Below are 23,916 nucleotides of genomic sequence, written 5' to 3' on the forward strand. Positions count from 1 at the left end.
TTTTATTTTCTCTTACCTTTTTTTTTCTTTTTTGCATTGGTAAATGTTATTGAATGGTGATGCCACATCGCAGTCTTTGAAGTTACTCTTCATCATATTTAATGAAAACTCCACAACCTAACTGCAGATCACATGAAGTTGAATACTCAACACCTTTCATAATGGAGGTTTGTATAGACCTACTGTCAACCCGTGAAGGTAGACACAGAGAAAAAGCCTGTAACACGAATAGCAACTTGCTGAGGATTTATGACGTACGAACACAGAACAAACACAATATTGATGCACACCATTTATTTTGTCAAAAGAAAATCAGTATTATCAAAATGGAAACAGTAATAAAAGATGGCAGTGTGTCTTGAAAACTACACAAGTTTGTAATTATCTACGGGCCTGGAGCCTGTTTCACTAAACATCGTAAGTTATGTTTTACACGTAAACGTAAATCTAGGATTATTATTACTATTATAGTTCAACAAATATAGTTAGAAGAGCACATATTTCATTTTCTTTTGTCTTTAAAATACTCCAGCTTCCGTAATGATGTACTTTTCTACGTGAAATTGATGCCAAATACGTGTAAACGCACGGCCGGTATAACTGCTAGTAGCAGACGTAAACTTACGATGTTTTGTGAAATGGGGCCCTGGGTTCTCATCATTAAAGTTGCAGTCACATCTAAGCTGTGCTGTTGTGCCTACAGGTTCTAACACTGGATCACAAACTAGTAACGTTCCAATAACAGTCAGTGACCTACTAACGAATAACAATAAATGATCTTTAATATACACATGGTCAAGCAACATGCATATCAGCCTCTGATGTACGTTACACAATCATGGGACAGTTTGGTTGGAATGGGAGAAAAAACAATGGGTCAGCAAAGAACAATCGTTTGACCCATCACACCAAGGCAAATAGTCTATCACCGAGCTACATCTCGCCACATCATTCAGCTTTCCATCAATGCGATTCACTTTGTGCAAATGTGCAATTCCATGTCCGTTTTCAGTAGCGGATTCCTATTCACATTAATGTGTTTCTTTTGATTTAGCATCATTAATAACGTTTAATGAATCAGGTACTAACTCAGCGTCCATTTCCCAGACAATGCTCTTCCATGCCTTTGATTTCTATGATCTCTACAAGACATATCATAAAGTAGATGATAGCGTAGATGATAGCGAATATTCCGCATTGCGAGGTTGCTTTCCACCGCAGAAACGCGTGTAAGGATAAGGTAGTGTATATGCATACAAACAAAAAACTTGTGCACGTTAACGCGTTGATGGAAAGTGGGCTTTAATGTTGCCAACACTGATGATCCGTTTTCAACTACAATGTTGTAAATTAATTTTAATACTGCGAGGCTAACATGTTTGCTTACTATCATGAACAGTATCAGTTGATACAATATCTTAAAACTGTACCAGACATCTTGTGAAGAATACTAGTGTGACTTGAGGAGTTCATTCCCTAAATGCCATAATACCCATTTACATCACTGTAAGAAAATCAGTTTTGTTGAAACATGAAGTAATGTAAATCAAACAAAGCAATGTTTTAACACCCTGTTCAATGGGCATAGAGCACATTTTGACAAAATCTTTAATGTCGTATTGTCGTATTGTTGATCGTGTTTTGAAAATTAACTCTTCAACTGGACATAAACATGTGAAATAAAGGAAAGAAAACAAGAACAAACATAAAAATATGCTAAATTGATACACAACAATCGATATCAAATTAAAACATAGTCCGTAAAATGTTGCGGTAATATTTAAACACTGAAGATAATTGTAGAGAACATGTCATACAAGGCCAGACATGATTTCCACCCAGACTGAGACTCGTCTTCAAGTGTAAGATACTCACAAGTAGTTCTCACTGTCCTCTGAGAGATACATTAAGGGGCCGTCCATATAGTATGCCTAAACAACCCCTCCTCCATAGCAAGCACATGCATTCAGCTACATATCACATCCCTTGTACGATATCAGAGTATTTTCATCAAATCACTCACAAACACACCACATGCACTTATTTATAAGGGTTCCCCCACCCCCATACTTTGATTACAACACAAGTATCAAAAATTATATTGAATTTGACATCAGGGTCAATTGTTTGTTTATTTGTTTGACATCACTAGAGCACATTAATTTATTAATCATTGGTTATTGATGTCAAACATTTGGTAATTTTTGATAGTTGAAGATATATCCCACTATTGTTTTCCATTAGTAGCAAGGGATCTTTCATACACACCATTCCAGACAGGATAGCACATACCACAACCTTTGATATACTATTTATTGCACACTGACTGGAATGAAAATAGTCAATGGGGCCCACCGAAGGGGATCAATCCTAGATTGACCGCACATCAAGCGAGCACCTCACCACTGGGCCTCACCCCTAATGGTCAATAGATAAATTGTATTGAAGTTTGGAAATCATTGTATATTACTCAATACAGTCAATAACAATTGTGCAAGTACACACACAACCCAAAAGAAAGTAATGCTATTAAATGAACACATAACAATCAAACCTATGAAGATATTCAGGAATATTTAAGATCTTCCTCCTTATAGGTGCCAAAGCAAATCATAAATAACTCGGTTTTAATGGATGAATTAACAAATAAAATCACCCCACCCCCCAACATGATAATAACTCGAAACATATGAGTTAAGTTTTTTTTGTTTTTTTACATAAACATTTAATTTGTTATTGTTGATCCCGCAAAATTGAAACCCCTATAGTTAACTGGTTATTTCATAATAATCAGTTTTTGTGGTTGAAAACACACAGAGATAAGATTAAAACATGTACACATAATGAACATTTTAATTCTGTAAAGTATGGAAACAGTTTAGACAGTTTACATTTTCAACAGCCTCATCTGTTTCGCATCTGCATGCTTTGCTGACAAACCCCCCATTCGTCTATACATACTAAAGGACCCCCCCCACCCCACCTCCCCAGAGGTGTCTACTGTCCACTCTGAGAGATCTGCTCCTTAAGGATGAGGATGCTCTGGCGCTGGTCTGGAGGTAACATGGCGATCTGCTGGTCGGTCAGCTGTAGAACCTGCATAATCAACGCGGCCTGAAACACACAAAATAACACAGGTAAAATGGCGATCTGCTGGTCAGTCAGGTAACATGGTGATCTGCTGGTCGGTCAGCTGTAGAACCTGCATAATCAACGCGGCCTGAAACACACAAAATAACACAGGTAAAATGGCGATCTGCTGGTCAGTCAGGTAACATGGTGATCTGCTGGTTGGTCAGCTGTAGAACCTGCATGATCAACACGGCCTGAAACACACAACATAACACAGGTAACATGGCGATCTGCTGGTCAGTCAGGTAACATGGCGATCTGCTGGTTGGTCAGCTGTAGAACCTGCATAATCAACGCGGCCTGAAACACACAAAATAACACAGGTAACATGGCGATCTGCTGGTCAGTCAGGTAACATGGCGATCTGCTGGTTGGTCAGCTGTAGAACCTGCATGATCAACACGGCCTGAAACACACAAAATAACACAGGTAACATGGCGATCTGCTGGTCGGTCAGGTAACATGGCGATCTGCTGGTCGGTCAGGTGTAGAACCTGCATAATCAACGCGGCCTGAAACACACAAAATAACACAGGTAACATGGCGATCTGCTGGTCAGTCAGGTAACATGGCGATCTGCTGGTTGGTCAGCTGTAGAACCTGCATGATCAACACGGCCTGAAACACACAAAATAACACAGGTAACATGGCGATCTGCTGGTCGGTCAGGTAACATGGCGATCTGCTGGTTGGTCAGCTGTAGAACCTGCATGATCAACACGGCCTGAAACACACAAAATAACACAGGTAACATGGCGATCTCCTGGTCGGTAAGGTAACATGGCGATCTGCTGGTCGGTCAGGTGTAGAACCTGCATAATCAACGCGGCCTGAAACACACAAAATAACACAGGTAACATGGCGATCTGCTGGTCAGTCAGGTAACATGGCGATCTGCTGGTCAGTCAGGTAACATGGCGATCTGAGGGTTGGTCAGCTGTAGAACCTGCATGATCAACACGGCCTGAAACACACAAAATAACACAGGTAACATGGCGATCTGCTGGTTGGTCAGCTGTAGAACCTGCATAATCAACGCGGCCTGAAACACACAAAATAACACAGGTAACATGGCGATCTGCTGGTCAGTCAGGTAACATGGCGATCTGCTGGTTGGTCAGCTGTAGAACCTGCATGATCAACACGGCCTGAAACACACAAAATAACACAGGTAACATGGCGATCTGCTGGTCGGTCAGGTAACATGGCGATCTGCTGGTCGGTCAGGTGTAGAACCTGCATAATCAACGCGGCCTGAAACACACAAAATAACACAGGTAACATGGCGATCTGCTGGTCAGTCAGGTAACATGGCGATCTGCTGGTTGGTCAGCTGTAGAACCTGCATGATCAACACGGCCTGAAACACACAAAATAACACAGGTAACATGGCGATCTGCTGGTCGGTCAGGTAACATGGCGATCTGCTGGTTGGTTAGCTGTAGAACCTGCATGATCAACGCAGCCTGAAACACACAAAATAACAGGTAACATGGCTATCTGCTGGTCGGTCAGGTAACATGGCGATCTGCTGGTCGGTCAGGTGTAGAACCTGCATAATCAACGCGGCCTGAAACACACAAAATAACACAGGTAACATGGCGATCTGCTGGTTGGTCAGCTGTAGAACCTGCATAATCAATGCGGCTTGAAACACACAAAATAACACAGGTAACATGGCGATCTGCTGGTCAGTCAGGTAACATGGCGATCTGCTGGTTGGTCAGCTGTAGAACCTGCATAATCAACGCGGCTTGAAACACAAAAAATAACACAGGTAACATGGCGATCTGCTGGTCAGTCAGGTAACATGGCGATCTGCTGGTTGGTCAGCTGTAGAACCTGCATAATCAACGCGTTTTGAAACACACAAAATAACACAGGTAACATGGCGATCTGCTGGTTGGTCAGCTGTAGAACCTGCATAATCAACGCGGCTTGAAACACACAAAATAACACAGGTAACATGGCGATCTGCTGGTCAGTCAGGTAACATGGCGATCTGCTGGTTGGTCAGCTGTAGAACCTGCATGATCAATGCAGCCTGAAACACACAAAATAACAGGTAACATGGCGATCTGCTGGTCGGTCAGGTAACATGGCGATCTGCTGGTCGGTCAGGTGTAGAACCTGCATAATCAACACGGCCTGAAACACACAAAATAACACAGGTAACATGGCGATCTGCTGGTTGGTCAGCTGTAGAACCTGCATAATCAATGCGGCTTGAAACACACAAAATAACACAGGTAACATGGCGATCTGCTGGTTGGTCAGCTGTAGAACCTGCATAATCAATGCGGCTTGAAACACACAAAATAACACAGGTAACATGGCGATCTGCTGGTCAGTCAGGTAACATGGCGATCTGCTGGTTGGTCAGCTGTAGAACCTGCATAATCAACGCGGCTTGAAACACACAAAATAACACAGGTAACATGGCGATCTGCTGGTCAGTCAGGTAACATGGCGATCTGCTGGTCGGTCAGGTGTAGAACCTGCATAATCAACGCGGCTTGAAACACAAAAAAATAACACAGGTAACATGGCGATCTGCTGGTCAGTCAGGTAACATGGCGATCTGCTGGTTGGTCAGCTGTAGAACCTGCATAATCAACGCGTTTTGAAACACACAAAATAACACAGGTAACATGGCGATCTGCTGGTTGGTCAGCTGTAGAACCTGCATAATCAACGCGGCTTGAAACACACAAAATAACACAGGTAACATGGCGATCTGCTGGTCAGTCAGGTAACATGGCGATCTGCTGGTTGGTCAGCTGTAGAACCTGCATAATCAACGCGGCTTGAAACACACAAAATAACAGGTAACATGGCGATCTGCTGGTTGGTCAGCTGTAGAACCTGCATAATCAACGCGGCTTGAAACACACAAAATAACACAGGTAACATGGCGATCTGCTGGTTGGTCAGCTGTAGAACCTGCATGATCAACGCGGCCTGAAACACACAAAATAACACAGGTAACATGGCGATCTGCTGGTCAAGTCAGGTAACATGGCGATCTGCTGGTTGGTCAGCTGTAGAACCTGCATAATCAACGCGGCTTGAAACACACAAAATAACACAGGTAACATGGCGATCTGCTGGTTGGTCAGCTGTAGAACCTGCATAATCAACGCGGCTTGAAACACACAAAATAACAGGTAACATGGCGATCTGCTGGTTGGTCAGCTGTAGAACCTGCATAATCAACGCGGCTTGAAACACACAAAATAACACAGGTAACATGGCGATCTGCTGGTTGGTCAGCTGTAGAACCTGCATGATCAACGCGGCCTGAAACACACAAAATAACACAGGTAACATGCGATCTGCTGGTTGGTCAGCTGTAGAACCTGCATGATCAACGCAGCCTGAAACACACAAAATAACAGGTAACATGGCGATCTGCTGGTCGGTCAGGTAACATGGCGATCTGCTGGTCGGTCAGGTGTAGAACCTGCATAATCAACGCAGCTTGAAACACACAAAATAACACAGGTAACATGGCGATCTGCTGGTTGGTCAGCTGTAGAACCTGCATAATCAACGCGGCTTGAAACACACAAAATAACACAGGTAACATGGCGATCTGCTGGTCGGTCAGGTAACATGGCGATCTGCTGGTCGGTCAGGTGTAGAACCTGCATAATCAACGCAGCTTGAAACACACAAAACAACATAGCCTGAAACACACAAAACAACACAGCCTGAAACACACAAAATAACACAGGTAACATGGCGATCTGCTGGTCGGTCAGGTGTAGAACCTGCATAATCAACGCGGCCTGAAACACACAAAATAACACAGGTAACATGGTCTGTTTTAAATTTAATTAAAAGGATTGACTGTTATTTCTTTCAGTGTGTGGATGACGGTTTTTGTTCATATCCGCAACCAATAATAAAGCAAGTAACAGATTGACACCAGCATTTAGAAGCACAACCTGCTGTTCACCTTTGTAACCCTGAACATCCATGTACACTATGCTATATTACTACAAGACGTGATCAACACCATGTATTCAACCATAAAACATATCACCAATCATCAAGGGAAATAATCAAATTTGTAGATCTGCATATTATGTTTTGATCAGTCCAAGTCTGTGTGTGGAACCAGTGTAGTAAAAACTGGCAGACCAACGTGTTTGTGTCTGATGAACTTTATAGCTAGTATGACCGGTGCAGACAATGACGGCTGTATATTGACTCCACTCATCTTGATGTAGACCAGCCAGTTTTTTACACATTATGATTACATCATTACAAGAATGATCTCTTACCTTCTCCTGATCCTGGGCAGAAATCTGGGTCCCCGCTCCAGGAATGGCCGGAACTTGTCCTGCTAACCCGGATAGCTGCAGACCTCCAGCCAGTCCTAGCTGACTCAGAGCATTCAGGTTGCCAAGATTACCAAGCTGACCCAAAACACCCAACTGACAAAAAGAAAACAAATATTAAATCTAGACCTTCATTCATGGAAAGGCAGTAAAATCTCACACTTTAACATGAGTAAGAGGCTAGACTGAGAACTGATAACAGGCAGGCAGTAAAATCTAGAGCTTTAACCCAATAAGATGCCAGACTCGTAACTGATAACAGATAGACAGTAAAATCTAGAGCTTTAACACGAGTTAGAGGCTAAACTCAGAACTGATAACAGGCAGACAGTAAAATCTAGAGCTTTAACCCAATAAGATGCCAGACTCGTAACTGATAACAGATAGACAGTAAAATCTAGAGCTTTAACACGAGTTAGAGGCTAAACTCAGAGCTTTAACCCAATAAGATGCCAGACTCGTAACTGATAACAGATAGACAGTAAAATCTAGAGCTTTAACACGAGTTAGAGGCTAAACTCAGAACTGATAACAGGCAGACAGTAAAATCTAGAGCTTTAATCCAATAAGATGCCAGACTCGTAACTGATAACAGATAGACAGTAAAATCTAGAGCTTTAACACGAGTAAGAGGCTAAACTCAGAACTGATAACAGGCAGACAGTAAAATCTAGAGCTTTAACCCAATAAGATGCCAAACTCGTAACTGATAACAGGCAGACAGTAAAATCTAGAGCTTTAACCCAATAAGATGCCTGACTCGTAACTGATAACAGGCAGACAGTAAAATCTAGAGCTTTAACCCAATAAGATGCCAGACTCGTAACTGATAACAGATAGACAGTAAGATCTAGAGTAAGAGGCTAGATTCAGAACTGGTAACAGACAGGAAGTAAGATCTAGACCATTGACACAAGTAAGAGGCTAGACTTGTAACCGATAACAGGTAGACAGTAAAATCTAGAGCTTTATCACGAGTAAGAGATTAGACTCATAACTGATAACAGGTAGACAGTAAACTCTAGAGCTTTATCACGAGTAAGAGGCTAGACTCAGAACTGATAACAGGTAGACAGTAAAATCTAGAGCTTTAACACAAGTAAGAGACTAGACTCAGAACTGATAATAGTTACGACGAACCTGTGATCTATGTATTACTGTGATAAGAATTACGACGAACCTGTGATCCATGTATTACTGTGATAAGAGTTACGACCAACCTGTGATCTATGTATTACTGTGATAAAGAGTTACGATCAACCTGTGATCTAGGTATTACTGTGATAAGAGAAAAGACCAGCCTGTGATCTATGTATTACTGTGATAAGAGTTACGACCAACCTGAGATCTATGTATTACTGTGATAAGAGTTACGATCAACCTGAGATCTATGTATTACTGTGATAAGAGTTACGATCAACCTGAGATCTATGTATTACTGTGATAAGAGAAAGGACCAGCCTGTGATCTATGTATTACTGTGATAAGAGTTACGATCAACCTGAGATCTATGTATTACTGTGATAAGAGTTACGATCAACCTGAGATCTATGTATTACTGTGATAAGAGAAAGGACCAGCCTGTGATCTATGTATTACTGTGATAAGAGTTACGATCAACCTGAGATCTATGTATTACTGTGATAAGAGTTACGATCAACCTGAGATCTATGTATTACTGTGATAAGAGAAAGGACCAGCCTGTGATCTATGTATTACTGTGATAAGAGTTACGATCAACCTGAGATCTATGTATTACTGTGATAAGAGTTACGATCAACCTGAGATCTATGTATTACTGTGATAAGAGTTACGACCAACCTGTGATCTATGTATTGCTGTGATGAGTTACGATCAACCTGTGATCTATGTATTACTGTGATAAAGAGTTACGATCAACCTGTGATCTAGGTATTACTGTGATAAGAGATACGACCAGCCTGTGATCTATGTATTACTGTGATAAGAGTTACGACCAATCTGTGATCTAAGTATTACTGTGATAAGAGATACGACCAACCTGAGATCTATGTATTACTGTGATAAGAGTTACGATCAACCTGTGATCTATGTATTGCTGTGATGAGAGTTACGATCAACCTGTGATCTATGTATTACTGTGATAAAGAGTTACGATCAACCTGTGATCTAGGTATTACTGTGATAAGAGAAAGGACCAGCCTGTGATCTATGTATTACTGTGGTAAGAGTTACGACCAACCTGTGATCTATGTATTACTGTGATAAGAGTTACGACCAACCTGTGATCTATGTATTACTGTGATAAGAGTTACGACCAACCTGTGATCTATGTATTGCTGTGATAAGAGTTACGATCAACCTGTGATCTATGTATTACTGTGATAAGAGTTACGACCAACCTGAGAAGCCTGCACTGGGCCGGGTGTGGCTAGGTGTCCTGAGGAAGGACCCGTAGGTCCTCGTATAGGGACACCGGACACTCCAGGTCGCGGCATCGACCGCGGGTCTCCCACCAGTCGTGGGTCCCGGGAATCCCGCTGTGGACCCGGTGGGCCGTGGAACGGAGCACCCATGTCTGGTCGCCCTACAGAGAGAGAAAAATACCTATAGCCAAACAATGAGCTAAATGTGATTGTTATTAGCCATAATGAAAATGTTTTAGTCAAAAATGTTTTGCACAGTAATGCAAAGAATATTTATAATTATATATCAATATAAAAATGCATCTTTTGAAGCCAATTATATGAAAACTGAAATCCAAACAGCTTGTGTTATAATTTCTATTTCTAAATAATACACAGATCAGAATTCTGCATACACAGGCCTGGAAATAAATGTGTTTAATGGTGCCTATCAAACTGGCCGATGTCAGTCAATTTCACTTCGTCAAAAATAAAACTGCCTGTCAACCAAATGTTGAAATAATTGTCCTTTATGAATTATGTATGTTATTATATTATACCCATAGAACTATTCATGATGTAGTGAAATCCATCGATAGTCCCTAGATGGGGCGGACTATAAACATTACATCCACAGGCCAAACTGAGCCATATGTTTAAAAAAAAAAAAAAACGAAAGAAATGAAAGAAAGAAAGAAAGAAAGAAAAGAGTCTTATTTGGATGTGTATTCAGCTTACTGGGGTTTGGATTGAGGTAAAAGTTTGTGGTGTATTTTATTCACTATTAAATATAGAAAACAATCGACAAATAACTACAATCAATTATGGTACGTGGATTGGGGTTGGGGCGTTTTGTTCATAATCAAACAAGTTGACATTTCATCGGACTTTTTGACATGCTGTAATTTCATTTGGAAATGAAGCCAAGTTGAAAAATTAATTTCATTAAATATATGTTTAAAAAATTACAACAGAAAAAATTATTTTCATGACTGCCCGGTCGCTGTGATGAGGCCAACAAAATGTCAACAAATTCCAATCACGTTTGAAACTGAAATAACTTTATAATAAGAAAGCACCTGATAAACAAATATACACTTCCATTTAATTTTGATTGCTTAATTGACATTCATAAGAACCAGAACATAAGCTAAGTCAGGTCAAGTCAGGTCATAGGACTTAATGTGCACATTCAGAGAAAGCTGTTTTAGCGCACACCTGTCATGGGCACAGGTGCCAGCATAACACAAGCTAAGGTTTGTTGCTGTGCAGCGACATCGTAGTGACAAGTGCACAGAGTTCATGCTGGTTAGATGCCGACGGTGGAGGTAATCCGTCAGCTTCATAAGAACAAAAGATCATGGCCCAGATCCAGGTGGACACAGTGTTCTTAATGATGTCCTTCAAGTGGCTCTGGTTACATGAGAGGAACAGTTGCTTTTGATGGTGTCAGAAAGACCTTGTTCTCTCAATGTAGTGCTTCAGGGCTCAAACAGGACTAAAGACAATTCCTCGACATCGTGTGGACCCACATTGGAAGAGAGTGTGACGCTTGATCAGGAAGTTGGTTCTTGGCAACAAAGTTCATCAGGAGTCTAGAGTGACGGAAGTATCATCTCACTTAAATCTCACGTCCAGTGCATGGATCTCTGACACTCGCCACCATAGCAAAACCCAGCAGGAACACTGTCTTCCTTGTCAAAACATCTAAGGATGCCACAGCTTTGAACAAGGCCCTCGGTGGACTAAAACTTTGAACCTAGTCTTCGTGCTTGAAACTGTTTATCATAGCATGGATCTCAAGAACTGCCACTAACTTGGAACTGGTGGCTGAATCACAGATAGTAGCAATGACTGAGATGGTAGAACCTTTGATTTTCAAAGTGAATCAGAGATACAGCAAAAACTCTGCTAACTTCTCCACACGAACAGTCTGAAGTCTCAGCTTATACCATATGCACCATCAGTGAAAGCAAAGCCAACGGATATTATATGCAGTAGCAGTGGATGCCCAATGCACCTTCAGTAACACCGCCGTGGTCATGGAAGAGAACCCTATCTTCTTCAAACCCTCGGAGATAAGGTCCACATGTGTAGCTGGAACAAGTGTGGATTTGGATGGTGCAGTCTTGACGTGGGATGAAGCAGGAGGTGATCCCAACCCCAATCGTGTAGTGGTAGAGGATCTAGATCCGTGAGACATATGAGGTCGGGATACCAGACTCTGCCTGGCCACATCAGAGTGATAAGGAGTAGTTGACAGCGAAACTCTTGAAACTACTAGAGCACTCTGGGAATCAGTACTGGTGGAGGCAACGCACACCGTATTTGACCGGAAATAAGCCCAGACAACTCATTGCGAGCTTAGCATGGGGTGGGCTTATTCCCAGACAAGGAGCCAGTTTTGTTGAAAACAAAATTAATAATAATAATTAAAATAAATAATAACAATTTAATTAACTAGGAAGAAAACAAAATACGTTCAGTAGCACATCTATTAATTAGTGTTCCAATTGTTATTAATAAATATTAATTGTTTATTAATGAAATAGATTTTTTTCACTAGTATCTAATTATCAGAAACATACCTTCTGTTACAATTACTTACCAGTGCTGTTTATTTACATCCAAAATTTAATGCTGAGAAGACTTGAACAGCAATTAACAACAAACTCAATAGCATATACACACGTTTCTGACACAGGCAGCCAGCTAACACTACAAATAATTGTCAATCTAGGTCATTGTTCTTAGCCAATCAGAATAAGGTATTTGCTTAATTAGCATTAACTGCGGACTCAGTGTGGTAGTAAAAATAGACATTGGTTTTAGTTCAGAATTGGGCTTGTGTACTTCAAAAAAATACTGCAGGCATGAAATTAAAAACAATGGTACACACTGTTACTGTTAGACTGCTAAATCTCACTGGTGGTAAAATATTGTGTTACATTTGAGCATCCACTCTGTGGCTTGTGGAGCAGACAGTCGGGACAATTAGTCTGCCAGGACATTCAAAGCCACTGGAATGTGACTGGCTCGTAGCTGCAGCGGAATGGCATCTACCAACTCGAACAGGCAAAAGGTTAGCCTGACCAGGCTGGTAGAATGTGTTCCGCCCTGCTGACTGATGTACGCTGCTGCTGTCATGTCTGTGGCTACCATGAGAGTCACATGGATAACAGGTGGCATCAATGACGTACTGCACTGAAAACTGCCAGAAGCTCTAACACATTGATGTGGAGACTTGCCTAGTCTGAAAATCACAGCCCCAAAGTTGTCTTGATTATTGAGATGAGCTCCCCAACCTTCCAGTGATGCATCGACAAACAGATGGTGAGTCGCTGGAAACGGCCACAAAGATATTCCACAGAATCTGCCACCACTGGAGTCTGGACCGTAGGTCTGTGGGAAGATTGATCATCAATCAGGTTGTTAACCGTGATAAATGGATTCAGGAAGACTTGTAGGCGACTTAATTGTAGAAAGCCCCTGAGTGTCATATCTTGCGCTGACGTCAAGAGACCCAACAGGCTTTGCCAATGGTGAAATGTTACAGGTTCTGACAGGACTGTGGAGACCAGTCTGGATCTTGTCCCATCAGTTGGAGGGAACCTGCACTAGTCCCAGGTCTGTAAGCAGCAGGGCTCCAATGAATTGAAAACTCTGTGGTACCAACTGAGACTTTACGAGATAGACAATCCAGATGAGGCGATGCAAGAACTGAAGTATAAGTCGACATGGACAAGTAACTTCGTCTGCTCTGGCACTGTATTAGATTGTCGTTCAGTGATACAGTAACCGGAACATCAGAGCAGTGATCCTGGTAAACAGCTACGAGCTACCTAAGGCAGAGCAGGCCACTAAGCTATATTCCCGATATACGTTGATGTTAAACAACGCAAACACTGTATGGCTGGTATCCAAGGCCGCCACAATGCCTGATGCTAGGCAAGCAGCAGAAAGACAATCTTGTCTGTATCGTACATCTATGCTGACAGTAGCAACTCTGAACTGGATGATTGCTGCCGCCTCCCGCCCGCCGAAATACCAATCCGTTGAAAATTCCAGACGGCAGCTGTCCAAATAATGTATCTCAATAAACCTAGCGCTGATAACTTCCAGAACCAGTAGAAGCGGTGATTGACTTGCAGACTTCCGGCACCAATGGATGTAGTGATCGACCTGCAGAATATCTCAGTAACATCATCACCAATCAACAAACAGTTGAAGAGTCCAGAGTCAGAAGGTTCCAAACCATCACCAACAGTTGTCCGGTCCAGTGTACTGTCTTCAGCCCCAAACCGTAACGCTTGTAACTTCAAACTGATAACAGCAAGAGAAACACCCATGATGAACTCCTGCAACCGGCTGTGTGTCGAAGACCTAGTAGCGAGGTCTACCGCAATTTGTTGAGTTGGTATGGTAACCGAGATGGAACTGTAGCTGGAGTAGCAACACGAACCGTAGGTGTGAAGCAAACGTATCTTCCTTCCACCTCAACAGCAACAGTGGTGAACTGACAATCAACAGTTGATCTGGGAAAACTGGCTGTGTTCTGAAAATCTCAAGATTGATCAGCACTGCCCAGAAAAACAGCTGTCAGGTAAAGTGTCCATGGCAATCATAGACACTGGGCCCTTCCGGGATGGTGACGACGGCTTAATAATCAAGAGCAGACATGTCGATCTCATGTAGAACTGGGTCGAGTTGAGGTGGATCAGGGTGATCCCAGCGGAACCCTTCAAACCGCGTGAAGGTTGAATTTTCAAGCTTTAAGATCTGTGCCGTCATGGAAGACTGACCCGCGAAAGACCGTGGAGAGTGGCTACCTGTGGCGAGCCAGTCTGTGGATGGTCCCGTCGGAACCCATCAACCCATAAAATCTGGTTGGCCAAAATCGACGCCGTCTATCGGAATGGCCCATGGATAACCATGGGGACCAGCTGTGTTCTCGGTTATCTTGAGTTGAGAACTGTTGACTTCAATCTTGAGACAAATGAATTGATTGCTGAGCGGAAGTCGCCGTAGGCCTGTTACCCGGGTCTACCACTGGTGCCATTCATCAGATCTGCTGTAAGCTACAGAGTAGGGTCACCAGAAGGGACCATAGCCTACGGTCCAGGAACCGTGGCACCATTTATAGCTGCAAAGGTATGCTGTAATAAGTGTCATTGATGACTGTCGGTTGTGAACGTCATAAGGAAAAAAACCTCAGAAGCCGGGAACAAGCATATCAATCACCAGTGCTGAACAGGGCAAATCCGTCGTCTCCACTTGAAGTCCGATTCACAAAATTGCATGAGTGATGCCTTCTCTCGAAGCGGCCCGTGGAAAGTAGTAAACAGGCATGCTCTTCACACAGCAGGTGCCGTGACGGAGGCCGTAGGTGATGGCTGGTCTGCGGAAGTAACTGTAGTAGCTGGTCTGATGGAAGCCAATGAGCTGGCGACCGTGGTGGCATTCATCACCGCAAAGGTCTCTTGAAGGCTGCATGGCAAGAGCTGGAGCTGTCACAGGACACAGAAATACGCATTGAACTCTGGTGGTCCCAAAGGCAGGCAATGAACACATCTCCCATCTGGCGCACGCCAGCCAAGACAGAGTTCATAGGGGTTGCCACCCACCATAACAGGGCTAGCTCTGGGTCATCAGACATTTTCACCAAATTATGTATAAAACTTTGTTTTTCAATTTCGCAATTGGTGAATATGGTGAGTGCCACACAACACGAGAAGTACTAACATCTGACATTGTTAACTAATCTGTAATGATAAAGAAAACAACATAAGTCTGTACAATTCCGGTAAACTGATGACTGTTGACCGGCACACATGACAATTAATAAATTTGGAAACAACACTTTAAATAAAGTGATTAAAACCAAAATAATTGCACAACAATAATGTAACAACATGTAGGAATGTATTCCACACGCAAGTCTCAAACAAACCAAGTGAAAAAGACAGATGGCTCAGATTCAGACAGTGCAAAAAGGAAAGATGTCCGAACCACAATAGTGAAGGAAAAAGAAGGAAGTTATAGTCACGTGACCGGCTGTTGGGATGTTCGATCCAGGCTACTATGCCTAGGGGAATATGCATTTGTTGAGGACAGGTGAAGTTGAAAGGAAACTGCAGTTCCTTGATGTGAACAACTATTGGTTTTTTTACAAATTTTCATCAAGATTTACTACGTTGTTTATTGTCTGCAACTGTGTCTCTTTGACACATGTTCTTAGCCAACCGTGAAGCGTGACCTATATTCACACTAACAGTTTGGGATACTTGCCTTTGTGCCCTGAACGAGCATGTGTATTAAAATTGATTGAAAGACTTTATAAAGTTTGAACAAGAAACTACAGCTCTGGATCATGATTAAAATAAACAAACTACTTTGGATACTGGATGACATTGTTTGTTATTACCAACTGCGAGATCACTAACATAACATTTGGTAACATATGTCTGAGGTGTCAGATAGATTTCGTAACCATTCATTCATACCATATGATAGAAATTGGCTCAGCCAAAAATTTAGCTACTTGCAAATTTCAAATTACTCAATGGCTAATTTGGCAAATGACAGTGCAAGCCCTGATATACTCAACAACAGAAGTGTCATGTCCAATCTACCTGTAGAACAATATAACGACACAACTACTGAGTACAACAAATGTAAAACTAAAGCATTATTCAGACACACACACCTTGCATAGGTCCTTGTGGTCCTCCCTGCATCATACCCTGAGGGCCTCCAGGACCAAGTCCTTGAGGACCTGGCATCATGTCTCCTCCAGGACCTGACATCCTGGGTGGACCGGACATCAGACCTGGACCACGCACACCTGAAAAACACACATCAACAAACATGGATATACACACATCAACAAACATGGATATACACACATCAAAAATAGCTCAGGTAATAAATAGAATAACAAACTTGGCACCAGTTATTATCAAATGTATGTCCCTCATGAAATAATTTTCATTTGTCACTCGCTAAAGCTCGTGACAATTTGGGACATAAATTTGATAATAACTGGTAACTCGTCTATCACCGTACTAACCTGGAGGAACCATGTTTACACTGTAAACATTACGACATACAGGATTATAATCCTATTAACGTACTAACCTGGAGGAACCATGTTTACACTGTAAACATTACGACATACAGGATTATAATACTATCAACACACTAACCTGGAGGAACCATGTTTACACTGTAAATATTACGACCTACAGGATTATAATCCTATCAACGTACTAACCTGGAGGAACCATGTTTACACTGTAAATGTTACGACCTACAGGATTATAATCCTATCAACGTACTAACCTGGAGGAAGCATGTTTACACTGTAAATGTTACAACCTACAGGATTATAATACTATCAACGTACTAACCTGGAGGAAGCATGTTTACACTGTAAACATTACGACCTACAGGATTATAATCCTATCAACGTACTAACCTGGAGGAACCATGTTTACACTGTAAACATTACGACATACAGGATTGTAATCCTATCAACGTACTAACCTGGAGGAAGCATGTTTACATTGTGAATGTTACAACCTACAGGATTATAATACTATCAATGTACTAACCTGGAGGAACCATGGCTTGAGGAGGACCGACATCCATAGGAGCCGACGAGGTTGGCGTCTGCACAAGAAAAGAAATTACACTTAGACCCAAGATACAATTAACTCCAAATATATTACACGTCTTTAACCCTGGAAGGTAAACACAAAAGAAATTACACTTAGACCCAAGGTACAATTAACTCCAAATATATTACACAACGTCCTTCACCGTAGAGGGTAAACACAAAAGAAATTACACTTAGACCCAAGATACAATTAACTCCAAATATATTACACAACGTCCTTAACCCTGGAAGGTAAACACAAAAGAAATTACACTTAGACCCAAGGTACAATTAACTCCAAATATATTACACAACGTCCTTCACCGTAGAGAGTAAACACAAAAGAAATTACACTTAGACCCAAGGTACAATTAACTCCAAATATATTACACAACGTCCTTCACCGTAGAGGGTAAACACAAAAGAAATTACACTTAGACCCAAGGTACAATTAACTCCAAATATATTACACAACGTCCTTCACCGTAGAGGGTAAACACAAAAGAAATTACACTTAGACCCAAGGTACAATTAACTCCAAATATATTACACAACGTCCTTCACCGTAGAGGGTAAACACAAAAGAAATTACACTTAGACCCAAGGTACAATTAACTCCAAATATATTACACAACGTCCTTCACCGTAGAGGGTAAACACAAAAGAAATTACACTTAGACCCAAGGTACAATTAACTCCAAATATATTACACAACGTCCTTCACCGTAGAGGGTAAACACAAAAGAAATTACACTTAGACCCAAGGTACAATTAACTCCAAATATATTACACAACGTCCTTCACCGTAGAGGGTAAACACAAAAGAAATTACACTTAGACCCAAGATACAATTAACTCCAAATATATTACACAACGTCCTTCACCGTAGAGGGTAAACACAAAAGAAATTACACTTAGACCCAAGGTAAAATTAACTCCAAATATATTACACAACGTCCTTCACTGCGGAGGGTAAACACAAAAGAAGTTACACTTAGACCTAAGATACAATTAACTCAAAATATATTACACAACGTCCTTCACCCTGGAGGGTAAACACAAAAGAAGTATTGCAGAGTCCCAAGGAGCAAGAATAAATACTGAATAACACTGCAGCACACTGCTGAAATAATGGCTATTATGTTAAAAATAATCAGTCTGCTCCATGACAGAAAGAGCAGCTAATTAACATATACTTAACATCAATTTACCCAATCCATGGCCCACTCATCACATTTTAAGATTATATAGTTGTTTGTCAAGAGAATGTGAATGTTCAACACACCACGTCACAGAAACAGTCGGGTTTCCAGTCAGTAATTCAAGTGCAAGTCATAGTTGGGATATGGGACACACACTGATTAGTTGGGATATGGGACACACACACCGATTAGTTGGGATATGGGACACACACACCGATTAGTTGGGATATGGGACACACACACCGATTAGTTGGGATATGGGACACACACTGATTAGTTGGGATATGGGACACACACACACACCGATTAGTTGGGATATGGGACACACACTGATTAGTTGGGATATGGGACACACACCCCGATTAGTTGGGATATGGGACACACACCGATTAGTTGGGATATGGGACACACACCCCGATTAGTTGGGATATGGGACACACACCGATTAGTTGGGATATGGGACACACACCGATTAGTTGGGATATGGGACACACACCGATTAGTTGGGATATGGGACACACACCGATTAGTTGGGATATGGGACACACACTGATGGTTCTTCCGACAAATTCCACTTCTGTCCACAAGTGACAGATTTTACTTCAAGTCTCAAGTGTACAACGATACTGACCACGTGACTTGATCCGTTAGACACCGGAGTAGCAGACGGAACCTGGTTGGGATCTCGGTACAACATAGCCTGGAAAACACAATCATAATATAACTCATTGACACAATATACTATTGTACTAAACACTAACAGACTGGAAAACAATCATAATAAAACTCATTCACACAATATACTATTGTACTAAACACTAACAGACTGGAAAACAATCATAATATAACTCATTCACACAATATACTATTGTACTAAACACTAACAGACTGGAAAACACAATCATAATATAACTCATTTTCACAGTATACTATTGTACTAAACACTAACAGACTGGAAAACAATCATAATATAACTCATTCACACAATATACTATTGTACTAAACACTAACAGACTGGAAAACAATCATAATATAACTCATTCACACAATATACTATTGTACTAAACACTAACAGACTGGAAAACAATCATAATAAAACTCATTCACACAATATACTATTGTACTAAACACTAACAGACTGGAAAACAATCATAATATAACACATTTACACAATATACTATTGTACTAAACACTAACATAGCCTGGAAAACACAATCTTAATATAACTCATTTACACAGTATACTATTGTACTAAACACTAACAGACTGGAAAACAATCATAATAAAACTCATTCACACAATATACTATTGTACTAAACACTAACAGACTGGAAAACAATCATAATATAACACATTTACACAATATACTATTGTACTAAACACTAACATAGCCTGGAAAACACAATCTTAATATAACTCATTTACACAGTATACTATTGTACTAAACACTAACAGACTGGAAAACAATCATAATAAAACTCATTCACACAATATACTATTGTACTAAACACTAACAGACTGGAAAACAATCATAATATAACTCATTCACACAATATACTATTGTACTAAACACTAACAGACTGGAAAACAATCATAATATAACTCATTCACACAATATACTATTGTACTAAACACTAACAGACTGGAAAACAATCATAATATAACTCATTCACACAATATACTATTGTACTAAACACTAACAGACTGGAAAACAATCATAATATAACTCATTTACCCAATATACTATTGTACTAAACACTAACATAACCTATAAAAAACTGATCATAGTACTGACACAATTGTACAGAACCTCCATTAAGTGGCAAGCGTGACACACAAGAGAGGTTTTTCACCAGAGTGACATACAGAATCTCTAGTAAGTAGTAAGCTTGACACACAAGTTTCTCACCAGAGCGACATACAGAATCTCTAGTAAGTAATAAGCGTGACACACGAGAGAAGTTTCTCACCAGAGTGACATACAGAACCTCTAGTAAGTAAGTTTCTCACCAGAGTGACATACAGAACCTCTAGTAAGTAAGTTTCTCACCAGAGTGACATACAGAACCTCTAGTAAGTATGTTTCTCACCAGAGTGACATACAGAACCTCTAGTAAGTAAGTTTCTCACCAGAGCGACATACAGAACCTCTAGTAAGTAAGTTTCTCACCAGAGCGACATACAGAACCTCTAGTAAGTTTTCTCACCAGAGCGACATACAGAACCTCTAGTGGGTAAGTTTCTCACCAGAGCAACCTGTGGGTCGACAATCTTCATGACGATCTGGGCCTGGAGCAGTGCATATGCCAGCTGTGGATTCTGGAGCAGCATGCTGCGCGCCTCGTTCGGGTTGTTCTGGATACACAGCTGAAAACAGATCACAAACAATATCATACCGGTTGTTCTGCATACACAGCTGAAAACAGATCACAAACAATATCATACCGGTTGTTCTGGATACACAGCTGAAAACAGATCACAAACAATATCATACCGGTTGTTCTGGATACACAGCTGAAAACAGATCACAAACAATATCATACCGGTTGTTCTGGATACACAGCTGAAAACAGATCACAAACAATATCATACCGGCTGTTCTGCATACACAGCTGAAAACAGATCACAAACAATATCATACCGGTTGTTCTGGATACACAGCTGAAAACAGATCACAAACAATATCATGCCGGTTGTTCTGGATACACAGCTGAAAACAGATCACAAACAATATCATACCGGTTGTTCTGGATACACAGCTGAAAACAGATCACAAACAATATACCGGTTGTTCTGCATACATAGCTGAAAACAGATCACAAACAATATCATACTGGTTGTTCTGCATACACAGCTGAAAACAGATCACAAACAATATCATACCATTGTTCTGGATACACAGCTGAAAACAGATCACAAACAATATCATACCGGTTGTTCTGGATACACAGCTGAAAACAGATCACAAACAATATCATGCCGGTTGTTCTGGATACACAGCTGAAAACAGATCACAAACAATATCATACCGGTTGTTCTGGATACACAGCTGAAAACAGATCACAAACAATATACCGGTTGTTCTGCATACATAGCTGAAAACAGATCACAAACAATATCATACTGGTTGTTCTGCATACACAGCTGAAAACAGATCACAAACAATATCATACCATTGTTCTGGATACATAGCTGAAAACAGATCACAAACAATATCATACTGGATACACTCTCAACAAACATGCTAATCCACAACCAGATATCAAAGTACAATGAGAATTTAATCTCCGTCGTTTATTAATATTCAAGAAAGAATTTAAATGGAAACCTAATTACTAGTCAACACCGTTAAAATTAAACACCTGTGGAAGTTCACCAATTCATCAATAAAAGGGCAATTCCACGAAAAAGTATACCGTAGGAGTGAAAAACAAAATTCCTGTTATGCCTATATTCTTTACATAGAATTATTTGATAATAATCAATAAAACATAAAATACTCAGGTTTTGTTTCAAAACTGTGTCATGTGACCTGGCGGTCATCTTTAATTTGTGTTATTTGCTACTGAGAAGAGAACCCAAATTGCACTGAAACCCTTTTTGAAAAATGTCATTAAATTTGGATGAATAAGATAAAGGTAAGTAATTCCTTGTTACGTCAGTTACCTTTGAAGTATATTTTAAATTAATATTGCCCTCCTACAGTGCTACCATATATTATATTTTTAAATATATATTATATTATATATTAAATATAAGTAGGTACACCAAGAATTAAAATAATTTGGTAACTGACGTTAATACCTCAGTAACTGACCTAACATTTTAACACATACCATTGTTCCATTGTAAAATTTCTTCGAGGCATAATGTAAGATTGTGAAATGTATTAATCCCCAAACCAGAATGAGAGCTATAACAAATTTAAAGTGTTTCCTAATTTCCATGACCTTTGCACTTGTAACTTTTATAATTTCTTTATTATCACTTCTGTGTAAAACTATAGAAACTAACTGTTTTTAATTAGAAATTACTTTAAAGATGTCTATTTCACTAAAATAAAATAATCATGACTCATTGTAATACTATTTCTGGACAGATACATATATGCAGATGATAACAATTTCACAAACATCCATGCATATATAGAGGATTCGTCACGAGTATTTTTTAATATGGGAAATATCAACCGAGGCTTCGTTAATCTGTATTTGTCGAGCCTTTGGCGAGACCAATACAGATTAACAGGCCGAGGTTGATATTTACCATATTAAGAAATACTCGTGACGAATTCTATTTATCATATCACTGTCAATTTTGTTTATTTTTCACTTAAATGATTAATAAACAAAACCCCAACGCTCGGACGTAACAATTTGTTATGACGTATGAATACATGTACTTGTCAATCACTCAGCTGGTAATCGGTTTGTCAATACACCTTGAAGGTTATCTATGCTTTCTGAAACTAGGTTAAAAACGGACAGAACGATTGTAGCTATTTAAACAATTTAATACTAATTTAACAGTTTTATATATAAACAATGAAATTATAATAAAATAACTGACAATAGCCAAATTTTTCAAAATAACTTTTCGCAGCATTTTGCTGAATACTACGTCATTGTCAGACATAGGCGTATCTACGTCACTGACCTATTTAAGGGCTTCATCAAGTTCAGTCGCCGTCGGAATCTACCAAAATTATTCTTCGTTGTTTTATGGGGACAACAGGACTTTTAGGCTGAGCCAGATTTATTACGATGTTGCCCCCACTGACATTGCCTCCAAACATGGTGTTCACACCGCCGGAAATATTGATGATCTGTGATTGTTTCGAATTTAAAAGTGTTGTCGGATTTGCGTAATAATGTAATTTGCATACTTATGTTCTAAATATTTGCATACTTATGTCTCAAAATATGTGATTTATGTAATGGGCGTGCCCAATGCTATTCCTTAGTAGTGATATGATAAATTCTTATATTTGTGAATATATATTGTATAGTTTGTGACGTCAGTGGAGCATAGTCTTTAAATTGTTTCATTAGATGTATTGTATAGATTGTCAAGTCAGAGGTAGACATTGTTTCGTTAGCTTGAAATAACATAATAAGTATGGCACCATTTATTGTAAACCATATGGATAATGTTCAATAATAATAATTACCAGTAACATAACCAATCCTTTGTCA

General features: G+C 40.2%; 1 protein-coding gene across 1 annotated transcript; it reads right to left on the reverse strand.

Annotated features, from left to right (window-relative positions):
- Positions 1–279: 279 nt before the first annotated feature.
- On the reverse strand, positions 280–23,516 carry LOC121370235 (cleavage stimulation factor subunit 2-like). The gene is made up of 11 exons (XM_041495358.1): positions 23,421–23,516; positions 21,846–21,913; positions 21,605–21,721; positions 21,314–21,431; positions 20,969–21,088; positions 19,353–19,421; positions 17,476–17,533; positions 16,569–16,706; positions 9,860–10,044; positions 7,422–7,574; positions 280–3,114 (listed from the first exon to the last, which is right to left on the reverse strand). The coding sequence occupies exons 1-11, from the start codon at positions 23,514–23,516 to the stop codon at positions 2,998–3,000; spliced, it is 1,239 nt and encodes a 412-aa protein (XP_041351292.1). The 3' UTR covers positions 280–2,997.
- Between the last annotated feature and the right edge of the window lie 400 nt (positions 23,517–23,916).

The sequence above is a fragment of the Gigantopelta aegis genome, chromosome 4 (genome assembly GCF_016097555.1).
Source record: "Gigantopelta aegis isolate Gae_Host chromosome 4, Gae_host_genome, whole genome shotgun sequence".
NCBI classification, from domain to species: Eukaryota; Metazoa; Mollusca; class Gastropoda; order Neomphalida; family Peltospiridae; genus Gigantopelta; species Gigantopelta aegis.

What these genes read in the sequence shown, in the direction of transcription:
- LOC121370235 (XM_041495358.1), bottom strand. Translation starts at nt 23,516, where the DNA reads ATGTTTGGAGGCAATGTCAGTGGGGGCAACATCGTAATAAATCTGGCT. An exon ending in GCTGTGTATCCAGAACAATG is followed by an intron (nt 21,432 to 21,604) that starts GTATGATATTGT and finishes ATCTGTTTTCAG; the next exon opens with CTGTGTATCCAGAACAACCG. An exon ending in CTGCCCAGGATCAGGAGAAG is followed by an intron (nt 3,115 to 7,421) that starts GTAAGAGATCAT and finishes TGTGTGTTTCAG; the next exon opens with GCCGCGTTGATTATGCAGGT.